Here is a 12,300-nt window from a genome sequence, read left to right as displayed (position 1 = left end):
TAAGGTCATAGGTTCAAGCCTAGCTTACCAATGAAATAAATAAAATAAATTAAAGCCGTGTTTGGAAGCCGTGAAAGTTTTTTCCATGAAATATTAGTTTATCGAGTAGTGGAAGAGGGGAAACGATGGTGGGAAAGGGAGAGGGTCAAGAAGTCCTGAGTGAGAAGGAGAGGGTGAGGAGTGGCAAAAAAACAGGGAAAAGGGATCATATACAAACCCCAGCTTACATATAAAAAAAGGGATTTGCTAGGGTCCATTGTAAAAGGCATTTCGCGTGTGGGGTGTTGCATGTGAGAGTAGCCACACAGGCTCACTTTTCAGTTCAGTTCATTCACGTGGCTGCTCTCACATGCAACAGGCCATCCTCGAAATGCTTTTTACATTGAAACGCTAGCAAATACCTCAAAAAAATGCCCTTTGCATCACTACAGTGTACACTAAGGCAAGAAACACACAACACACGCAGGGAGCCTCGAAATACTCATCGGGCATAATGACTTACTCTCGGTTGTTTTGATAATGCCACCACTCATTTCCCAAATCCTCTATCTTGAATTCTTGATTTCGAACACCTCTCTCACTTTCCCTCCCTCTATTATCAATTTTTCTCTGTATCCCGCTCGGATTTGCCCGGCAATCTCTCGGCAACAGTATCCTCGCCGGATCTCTAGCCCCCTGCATCAAGGTATGTCTCATTTTTGTAGGGTTTTTTGTTTCGTTTCGAATGGCTCTGCAGGAAGGTTTTTTCCCTCTTCGTCTTCTTCTTGCCCATTTTAGGGTTGTTATCTTTTCCTGATTAGATTTTTTAGGGTTTTTTTTTCCCGATTCTGATTTGTCAGAATAGGGTTAATGTGGTCGTTCATTCCAGATTTCTCTGATTGGATTACGTTAGTGTTAATTTTATCGACAGAAATGTATAATTCAATCTGGAGAAAATCAATAACCTTTTCTTATTTTTTTTTTTTATCTCTTCATGTTATAATTCAATTTATAGGATTTTCTATGCTTAGGATTTTCTATGCTGTGTTCTTTTGATTCCATTTCCCCAGTTTTCCGTGGAAACACAGGTTTTTTTCCGCGGAAACCTCGTTTTTGTGTGTTCTTTTAGTTTATGTGGAAACTTTTTGAAATTACGTGGAAAAGAAAAATAAATACGCGGAAAATCCCTTTCCCCGACTTTGATCGAGGTTCGTTTCCGAGCACTAATATCGGAAACCCCTCTTTTCCTTCACCTTCCCCCGACTCTTGCTGTGCGTAAAAAACAAACAGGCGACTTCGTCTTCAACCTCCGAACCGAACGCTCGTCTCCACGCATCCTCGTCATCTCCACCCTCTCCAAGCTTCTTATCAGGTACGAATCTCTCTCTCTATTTCTCTTCTTTCTTCTCAATGTTTTTTTTTTCCTTTTTTCATCTTCTAAAATCTCAGAAAATAGGGTTTATAAAAACCTGAACTAGGGATTGTTCTTCTTGTGTTTTTTATTGGGTTGATTTTGTGGTTCTCATGCTCTGATGGGTTTTCATATAACTCTTTGATTCGATCGGTTTCTTCAATACCCATTTGTGGATTGTAGGGTCTACCATTTTCGTTTTTAGAGTGGGTTTCGGGTATCATTTTCGTTTTTAGAGTTGGGGTTTCTGTGAACAGAGTAGTGGGTTTTTATGGGTGAGATTCCCGGGTCACGATTTCGTGTTTAGGGTTTTGAGTATCTTTTTCATGTTTAATGCTCAACAGTAATTGTAAGCAAATAGATATATTTTTTTTTGTTAAGGTCAATTTTTGGGAGAAATTTGCTATTGTGTTTCTCATCTCTGAAATGTGGTGAGATTCTTGGGTTTTTGTTATTGTTATTGTTAACTCATGATTAATGTTTTAATTGGGTTTTGACCATTCATGTTTTAATTGTTATTGTTAACTCATGATTTGTTTCAGTACTATCCACTTGTTGTTAGATGGACGATAGGAGACTTAGAACCGAGGATGGTCGCCCCACAAAGCGGGCAAAGTGTGGCAACTCTATATTTGTGACAATTTGATTGGCATTGTTATTGTTCAACTTCTGTTTGTCATGGTCTTCTTATTTTGATCGACTTCAGAGGGTTGGACCCACTTATTTTAGACTAGATTCTATGTTGGCATCATTCTGCATATCAGTTTGTCACAGTTTCTATTTAACATGTTTCTATTGAGTTTCCCTGCAACGAAATACATATTTCTGTAGTTTCTGTGAGGTTTCTGTGCAACGAAACGCTCATCTAACAGGTTTCTGCCAGGTTTCTTTTCCTTCACTTTTCTTTCTGCCACATCAGTTTACTTCCCTTCACTTCCCTTTCCTTTCCTTTCCCGACGAGAGAACATAGCACTATTGATTTTGTAGATCTAGGGCTTCATTTTTGAAGAGTAGATTCATTAAAGTAAATTTTCAATTTTAAAATTGGTATTGCATTATAGTTACTGTGTTCTTTCTTAGCTGAAATAACTTGGAGGTTTGCCTCTCTTTTCTTTTTTTATAGCCAGAATAAGCTCTCAAAATGGTGGTATGGGAATGGAGTAGTGAGGTTATCAACAGTCTCATGATGAGAAAAAAATGATGTAGTCGATCTTACTTAGCTTATCTGAATTATCAGGGTTTGGCTTTTATGGGTTTCTAACAATTCCATTTGAATTAGATGAAAACTGGTCATATGAGTTAGCTTATCTCTACTGAAAAGTAGTACCCTGGCAACTTGAAAAGGCAATCAATTTCACATATGTCAAACTATTATTTACATTTGTGTAAAGGGGCAGATGTGGGTATTTTCTGTTAAGCTCAGTATGTTTTCATGGATTAGTTCCTAGACTTTGACAAGAGGGGATGAAACCAAGATAAACAATCCTACAGTACCTGGACCACTACATCACGAGTCAATTAGCAATCAAGAACACCACACAGGCCTATGAATCATCCTTCTGTGATCTTACATCTGTCTATATTTTATCAAACACAATTCCTTAAGCACTTTTTCCATCTATTTCTAGAGTCCACGGCTGTCTAAGGATATTAAACTGATGCTAAATTCCATATCCATATTTAGCTCTACCCATCAAGAGTGACCAAACTCAATTAGTCAGAATTAGTTTACGAGGAAAATAGGAAATCAAATGACCACCATAACCTTAACAACTACACCACAGCAGATTACATCCCCTCCCGATTCCCCATTGATGTATATATTATTAGGGATTTTCTTGGGACTTTCGCAGAAAGGCATTTCACGGCTAGCTGTTGCATGAGAGAGCAGCCACACAGGCTCACTACTCAGCAGATTTTGTCTTATCCATTTAAGTTATCTGAGGTGGCTTCTCTCTCATGCAACAGCCAGCCACGAAATGGCTTTCTGCGGAAGTCCCTAGCAAATCCCATATTATTATTATTATTATTGATTAAGAGTACATGCAAAAGTGCTGATCACAAATACACAATGTCAAAAGTCCATTGATGAGAAGCACCGTTTCGGCAGAACTTAATAAGCATTGTAAATTGTAAGTCTGTCAATCATGAAGCAGCGCTTACATTTTTAGATTAGTCTCACATATTGACCTTTGCTTATAACCGGGGTAGATTCATCCAAATCCAGAGATGGGCAAATTATAAGTTGTTGTTCCATTTCTGTGTTTTGTCATCATAGTTCAGGTGTTGTATTTATATGCTATTTCTAGAAGCTGTGGTTTAAAAACTTCTATTAGTTCTCCCACTTCTATTGAGGATGTTTTTTATCCGGTCTTGATAGGCTGAGACTCGGAATAGGGACTACAAATTCTCTATGTGAGAAGCTTCAGACCTACTATGAAAGGACTACTGTCCTACTTGCAAAGAACTAATCCCCGACAGATATTATTTTCTCTGCTAAAGATAATATAGAACCACTTTTAGTCATCTGGAGTTGGATTGCACGTCTCAAATGGGTTTTGGCCCATTATGAAGGGATTTATCCCCCTAATCTGTATGGTACGGGGGCGAAAACCCGCTACTGAGGAGACAATCATCTCCCTCACGTATCCAGTGGTTGTTCTCTTTAAGTTGGGATGTGGACTTCCATTGAGACTCTCATTGGCAGTGTTATACTAATTGCAGGAAATTGGGGCTTTTTTTTTTTCTAAAGTCTGGTCAGATCTCTTGAGTGATGAGTATATTGTCTAAAATCTGTCTTTTGAGCACAAACATGGTTTGGTTTAGAGAAATTAAATAATGAAGATGTTGTCTTGGATATGAATCATATGATCTTATATGTTATGTTGCATAAACTTATTGGTCTAAATTTTCTTTCTTGATAAACTATTTTCAAATTGGGTACTAGTTTAATTAATATATCATGTATGTGTGATTGAGGTGAGGAGGCATATGACCGATTTCAAAAGAGTTTTGAAGCATAGCATTGACACCTTTTCTGACAATATGCCATATGCAAAGCAGGCTTGGAACTCATTGAGTTTAAAAGCTTTTTGGCCATTTGTCAATTTCGACAGCCAAATACGCATTAAGCCAAGTCCACTTCACATCATTTCCACTTCACATGTGGCTCACTTCATTTCACTCACCTCCTAAGAAAGCAACCAGATGAGGCCTAAAGGCTAAATTTATTTTTCCTTCTATGAAGAGTTGCTTCACGTTTGTTGTTGTATATGTATGTAATCAAGTTGCTTCACATTTAATGTTCTCTGTTTGTTGTTCTATAATATGTAAGTAATCAAGTACTAGATGATAAGCACAATTTGAATAGAGATATGCAATGTGCAATGCACAGGACTGTTGTTTTTTGTCCTATATGTATGCTACTGTAATCAAATACTTGTTATAGGTTCTAGGCTATTGAGTTTTTCTATGTTGTAAAGTGTATTTTTGTCTGCATCTTATAAACCTGATTTCTTAAAGATTTTTTTTTTTTGAATGGTATAAGTATAAGTAATTTTAAAGCATTTTGAGTATAAGTAATCTTAAATTCTTAACAAGATAAGCCAGGGATATGATCAAACCTTGACTGTGCTGACTGAAGATAGCCTTGAGGTGGGTGATCTTTAGCGCTTGTTCTAGGAAGAGATTGTGTAGGATTTACTTTTAGAAGGTTATAAGATGGAATTTGATCAACCGACATGGGTCCAGTTAAATCTAAATTGGCTTACAATCATATCAAAGGTTAATAGAAGTATTTTATTGAGAATTGCTAATTTATCCCATTTGAACTCTAGCGATCTCGAAATCTAAAATTTAATGATTTTAAATTTGTAGTTTGTGAATAGTCAGGTGTTTCTTGTTGATATGGTTCGTGTGTGATTTATTTTCATGAAAAAGCTGAAACGTTTTTGGAATTTTGTTGGAGTCAGTCAAAAAAGCGTAATTTTTGTTCCAAACGTTACCAACAAGATTTTTTTTTTAGTTTTTTTTTCTTATTAATAGAGTTGCATGGTTGTATATGGGTCATTTCATTTTTTTGATTAAGGCTGTAGCCAGATGTTAATCACACCCCAGCCCTATTATGTGGACCTCATTGCGGTTATTGTTCTTCTCGTTGGAGAATTTTTTGTCATTGGACCTTGGACAATATGAGTCCAAATGGACACAGATTGAAACACCGAGTATTAGAGTAAGAAATGATCTGATTTGGATCTACTTCTATCAGCATCAGAGTGAATAGTGACTTGAACATGGGTTGATCCGATCCGAATTCGGGTCGTCAACCCTCATTGGTAAAATTTATCTTTCACATAGATAACATGGAGCTTACCTTCCAGTTTTCAAAGCCTTAAAACTTTGATTCTCTAATAGCTCATGGAAACCTTGTATCCAAGAAGTTGGCCTACCAGACCATTTTGAAGAGCCATGCAATTCCTTTGTATCAGTTGGGGTAATATTTCAATTGTATCTTGCATCCCCTTTTAGCTGTTATCTTTTTTTTTTAGGGAAAGTTTTATAAGACAGCTGTGAGGCCAGCCATGCTGTACGGCTCAGAATGTTGGGCCACCAAGAAGCAGCATGTGCATAAGATGAGTGTAGCAGAGATGCAAATACTTAGATGGATGTGCGGCCACACAAGGTTTAGATAGAATTAAAAATGAAGACATTCGTAAAAAGATGGGGGTGGCACCAATTGAGGAGAAGATGAGAGAGCACCGCTTAAGATGGTTTGGACATATCCAACGTATGCCTTTGGATGCTCCGGTGAGAAGAGGCGACTCATGCCAAGTTGATGGAGAAAAAAGAGGTAAGGGCAGACCGAAAACAACTTGGGTAGAAACAGTGAGGAAAGGCTTGATAGCTAGGAACATAACATAGAACATGACCTTGGATAGGAAAGAATGGAAGAAAATGATCCACGTAGAAGAACCCAACTAGAGCCGGGATTTGAGCCGGGTAGATTGCTTTCACCTTCTTCATGAAAATTTTCTAAAGGATTCATTTAGCCGACCCCAACTAGTTTGGGACAAAGGCTTTGTTGTGTTGAGTTGAGTTGAATGGTCCTTCTAGTTGTTATCTTCATGTACTTCACTTGCCGAGTGTATCACTACCTACCTTTCTTGCTTGTTAGATCAACCCAATTTTTTTTAAAGGTAACAGCAATTTTATTAATGAGCAACCTCATAATTACAACCATGGGGACGAGTCATCACACCATGCAATTGCAAGACACATGCCAAACCCTTACATTCACACATGCTGTATGAACCCCAAACCTCCCTGCTCAAATATCAGCTAAATGCAACAAATCAAAAGAAAGATTTTGAATTACAACCACGAAAAAGATCATCAAGAATGCTTTGAAACCATGGAGCAAGATTCATGATGATCTCCCGTCTTCCATTCCATTTACCGTTACTCGTATTCCCGACTTGTCCACCCCCTCTTTTGTCAACTTATCTGCGCTTTTGTTTGCCAAGCTCCTTATCTGTTAGATCAACCCAATTGGTGTTCATCTCAGTTCCAATCAATGCTAATCGGATGAAAAGTTATTGTTGTTCTATTCTTTTGTTGTCCTCTTCCTCCATTTGGGAGCTTGTTTGGATTTGATTGTTATTTATAGGCAGTTGCTTGTGTTTGGGGTTTATACCCGAGTTTTGTGGGACTTGTGTTGATTCTTGTGAGTATAGGCTTATTTGAGACAGATGTGGCTTGCTGCCATATTTTTTTTAATCTTGACCTTCTGTATATAAACCACTAACTATACGATTAGGATCCTATAATGTGACTTTCGGGATATGATTTTTCTACAATGGAGACCAGGTTCCATATATGTGATGGTAAAATGGGCCACATAAAAATGCCCTAGCCAAGTGAATCCTATCATTTGAAGTGGGCTTCATTTGCTGGTGAATTTAGAGGAAATGACAAAATTTAAATCGGGCATTCACTCTTTTTTTTTTTGGTACGTACGTTGGGATTGAACTTATGACATCAAGGTTGAGGTACAAAGCCTCAGGCACTCGATCTTGAGCAAACTTGAATACAATTAACTCATGAGGTCACTTCTTATCTCATTATGCTGATATAGAAGAGATATATACATATGGGGCCCAACGATTTGGTGATCCACATTTTTCATCTCTTGGGCTCTACAAAGAATGGATTGTAGAAAAAAATTCTCATGCATCAGACAATCATAAACCTCCAATTTGTTAAGTTCTTTGTGTTGTTGTTTTTAACTTTATAAATTATTCATTTACACCCCACAATAATAATAGTTAAGATCATCAAATGGACAAGAGATCAGCGACGTGGCCTATCAACATTTCAAATCAACAAATGAATGCTTTGGATCATTGAAGAAGCCAAACTTGTACTTTTACGTACATTGATTTTCTTTTTAAAAGAGGTCAAAATACAATATAATTTCACTTCGAGACTGCTACGAAGACACACCTGTATCTGGATATCTCCCTGGCAGCTCTCCTAGCAATGCTTTAAATATCATGAACATGATATATCGGCCGATAATATTAAAATATCTCAATAAATGTGTATCTCCGATGTTAATATATTGGCTGATACATAGTGATATTTAAAGGTTCGATATGACCGATATATCGGGTCCTTAAAACCATGCTTCAAGTACTAGTGTACCACATGTTAATTGATACTTTAACAACCATATTTTATGACAAAAATACCCTTATCATGTTAATACCATGGGATTTGCTAGTGTCCATCGCAAAAGGCATTTCGCGGATGGGCTGTTGCATGTGAAAGCAGCCACACAGGCTCCCTTTTCAGCAGATTTTGTCTTCATCACGAGGTGGCTGCACTCACATGCAAGAGCCCATCCGCGAAATGCCTTCTACGATGGACGCTAGCAAATCCCTATATACATACCCTAGTTAATAAACATGACAATATTAGGAGGGATGTTTTGGATTAAACTGACACGGCCCGTCCTCATATAATTTTTCATTTCATGATGAAGAATGAATGCATCTTCTTATTACTTAAAGACAATGGCATTTATAGACATTTTTCTTCCATAGAATGGCATTGATTATGTTTTAATAACTTCTCGGCCTGGACACTGCAGGTAGATAAGAAAAATCCAAGTTAAACATAAACAAATCCACCCCATAAACTCGTTTACTAGGTTACACAGGTGAGTTCAGCTATCCTCTATGACTTGGAGGAAAAATGAAAAGGAAAAGGAAAGGGCATGATTAGAGTTTCTATGAACTAATCTTTGTCCATCTTCACAACCAAATCCAAAACTTTTTCTTCCCTTCAATTGGTTGATGTTTTTCTGTATCTTTCTGAAGGTGTGCGAATATTCTGATGTCTTCTTACATGTAAATCTCATATTTATGTTTCAAGTGATTCAGTTCTATTCATTTTCATTCTTTTGGGAAACTGATTTGAAGTATTTATTCTTATGCAGAACCATTTGCAAGATGTTTGGCATGTCACAACAGTTAGATACTAGTTTTCTGCAGTCTCTGGATTTGATGAAGGCGGCAAATCTTGGAGTTTCAGTATCATTGTTTAATGGAGCCGGTTTTGTTAAGAAACTAGATGAGCAGAATTTGTTTGAAAAATTAAATGTAGGGTGCAAGAGAGACGATGGAATTTGCCGAAAATCGATGAATAGGCGAAATGATGTACATAGACCCAGTTCAGAGCATGAGAGCTTGCTTGTAAATTTGAGTCATGAGCTGAAAAAAGATGTTGGAATTTGTGGGATACTTGAAAATGTGAAAAATCGGTCTGTTAAATGTAGTCCACTGGACAGGAATATTGTGGGGAAGGAGAAACGGAAATGTTTGGGGAAATGGGTCTCTTATGGAGGATGTATTCCATCGATTTTGCAAGCACTAGACACAGTAAATGATCTGGACGAGGCTTTGAAGCCATGGGAGGAGAGCCTCAATAACAAGGAAAGAAGTATAATTCTCAAGGAGCAATCAAATTGGGAAAGGGCTCTCGAGATATTTGAATGGTTTAAAGGAAAGGGTTGTTATGAACTGAATGTGATTCACTACAACATCATGCTTAGGACTCTTGGGAAAGCACGGAAATGGGATCAAGTCGAGAAACTTTGGGGTGAAATGGAAAGCAAGAGAATAATGCCAACAAATTCTACCTATGGTACATTGATTGATGTTTACAGTAAGGGTGGGCTCAAGGAAGAAGCCCTTCTTTGGCTTGATAAGATGAATAAGCAAGGCTTACAGCCCGATGAGGTCACTATGGGAATTGTCGTCCAGACATTCAAAAAGGCGGGGGAGTTTGAAAAGGCCAAGAAATTCTTTGAAAAGTGGTCATCTGGCAAACTGGTTAATGATGAAAGAAAAGTTACTCCAAATAATACTTTGCCGCAAAATTGTTCCAGCTCATACACATATAATACATTGATCGACATGTATGGTAAGTCCGGCCAGCTTAAAGAGGCGTCCGCTACATTTTCTCAGATGCTAAAAGAAGGGATTGTTCCAAATACAGTGACTTTCAATACAATGATCCACATATGTGGAAATCATGGCCACTTAGAAGAAGTGAGTGCCCTGATGCTGAAAATGGAAGAACTCCAATGCCCACCTGACACTAGAACATACAACATTCTTATTTCCCTCTACGCAAAGAATGATAGTATCCACAGGGCAGCTGGCTACTTTGCAAATATGAAGGAGGTTGGCCTTGAACCTGATTTTGTGAGTTATCGCACCCTTCTATATGCGTTCTCTATAAGGCATATGGTTGGAGAAGCTGAAGCCCTTGTGATGGAGATGGATGAGCGGGGTCTAGAGGTTGATGAGTCTACACAGTCAGCCTTGACTAGAATGTATCTAGATGCAGGGTTGCTCGAGACATCTTGGTCTTGGTTTATGAGATTTCATCTTGGGGGGCAGATGACTTCAGAATGCTATGCTGCCAATATTGATGCATTTGGGGAGCAGGGCCACTTATTGGTAGCGGAGAAAGCTTTCCATTGTTGCCTAAGCAGACAGAAATTAAGTGTGGTTGAGTTCAATGTGATGATCAAGGCTTATGGCATAGGCAAGGAGTACGGCAAGGCTTGTGAGTTGTTTGATAGTATGGAGAATCATGGCATTTCTCCTGACAAATGCACGTATAATTCTCTGATACAGATTTTAGCAGGTGCCAAACTCCCACATAGAGCAAAGTGCTTTGTCAGAAAAATGCAGGAGGCAGGGTTGGTAAATGATTGCATCCCATATTGTGCAGTGATCTCTAGCTTTGCCAAGCTTGGTCAATTGGAAATGGGAGAGGAAGTATTCCAAGAGATGGTTGGGTGTGACATTCGACCTGATATTATTGTATTTGGTGTTTTAATAAATGCATTTGCAGAAGTTGGGAGTACTAAAAAAGCTACAAATTACGTCAATGCAATGAAAGCTGCCGGGTTTTCCGGAAACTCCGTTATTTTTAACTCTTTGATCAAGTTATATACCAAGGTGGGACAATTGCAAGAAGCAGAAGAAACATACCAATTGCTTCAATCATCCGGGGTTGGCCCCGATGTATACTCTTCAAATTGCATGATCGATCTATACAGTGAACGTAATATGGTTGGAAAGGCAGAAGAGTTTTTTGAGGGTTTGAAGCAGAGAGGGGAGGCAAATGAGTTCTCTTTTGCAATGATGTTGTGTATGTACAAGAAAATCGGGCAATTCCCCCAAGCAATTGCAATTGCACATGAGATGCACGATCTGGGACTCCTTAGTGATGTATTGAGTTTTAATAATGTTATTGGGTTGTACGCATCCGATGGAAGGTTGAAAGAGGCAGCGGAAACTTTCTTTCAGATGATTAATTTAGGTGTCCAACCAGATGATTCTACGTTCAGATCACTTGGGGTCATTCTGGTCAAATGTGGAGCATCAAAGGAAGCTGTTGGTCAGTTGGAACTTGCCAGGGAAAAAGATGCTCAACAAGGCATTCATGCTTGGATTGCGACTCTCCGCTCAATGATGGTCGTGGGTAATGATGAGCTGCAGCCATGTGATAAAGTAAAATTCATATTTGAACTTGATCCCGACTTAGAAAATATCCCAGAATATGATCTTGGATTTGTAAATGAACCTCAAAAAGTGTTTCCCAGCATATGTCGCACTGAGGTATGAAAATCTTGACCTTCTCTGCACATCTGAGAGTTCATGAGAGGCCAGGATATGGCTCCTGCCCAAGGTCGGTATGTGGAGAATCTCTGATGTCCACCGAAACACATTAGTTGTTGGATTGCTGTGTTTCTCCATTCACTTAGCAGAGGTTGTTGGGCTCCGCAATATGCAAGACATATAATATTTCGAAGTACATGCGCCAGTCAGATCCAGCATTGCTCAATCACTTCCTTTGTGGAAGTCTTGTATAACGACCCAAGCCAAGAAAGCTGATTTGCAATGTGAATCCATTTCATTGTGTTCATAAAGAAAAGGTACTCACAATTGTATTATGTAATGGTTGCAGAAGCCTTATATTGAAGAGTAATGTAGCACAAATATTTTATGATGCTCTTGGTGGCATGACATGAAGCCCGACTTGCTCAAAATGCAATATAGAGGGTTTTATAACATCGTTGTTGGTTTAATTTTGTCTTATGGATGGAGGGAGATGCAGCAAAATTGCAAATAAATACTATGACCTGTTCCTTTTAAGATTTTAGCCTTAGGGCCCGTATGGATACCCCTTGGATTTGGAAATCAAAATCCAAATCATGCGTTCTGCTCCATTTTTTATGGCTGAGATTTGGATTTGGACCAAATCCTTGTCATTTTGAAATTCCTCCTCATACTAAGAGATTTGGAAATCTTCATGTAATTATCTTCAAATCC

General features: G+C 38.4%; 1 protein-coding gene across 1 annotated transcript; it reads left to right on the top strand.

The window, feature by feature from the left end:
• Window positions 1-648: 648 nt before the first annotated feature.
• Window positions 649-12,056, top strand: LOC143846992 (Tetratricopeptide repeat (TPR)-like superfamily protein). Its single transcript, XM_077355635.1, has 3 exons — window positions 649-685; window positions 1,270-1,351; window positions 8,889-12,056. The coding sequence occupies exon 3, from the start codon at window positions 8,902-8,904 to the stop codon at window positions 11,590-11,592; it is 2,691 nt and encodes an 896-aa protein (XP_077211750.1). The 5' UTR covers window positions 649-685; window positions 1,270-1,351; window positions 8,889-8,901; the 3' UTR covers window positions 11,593-12,056.
• Window positions 12,057-12,300: the final 244 nt, after the last annotated feature.

The sequence above is a fragment of the Tasmannia lanceolata genome, unplaced genomic scaffold, assembly GCF_043159265.1.
Source record: "Tasmannia lanceolata isolate RefF3 unplaced genomic scaffold, GAP_Taslan_0.1 ptg000015l, whole genome shotgun sequence".
In the NCBI taxonomy this organism is placed as follows: Eukaryota; Viridiplantae; Streptophyta; class Magnoliopsida; order Canellales; family Winteraceae; genus Tasmannia; species Tasmannia lanceolata.
This window is presented reverse-complemented; position numbering and strand designations above follow the sequence as displayed.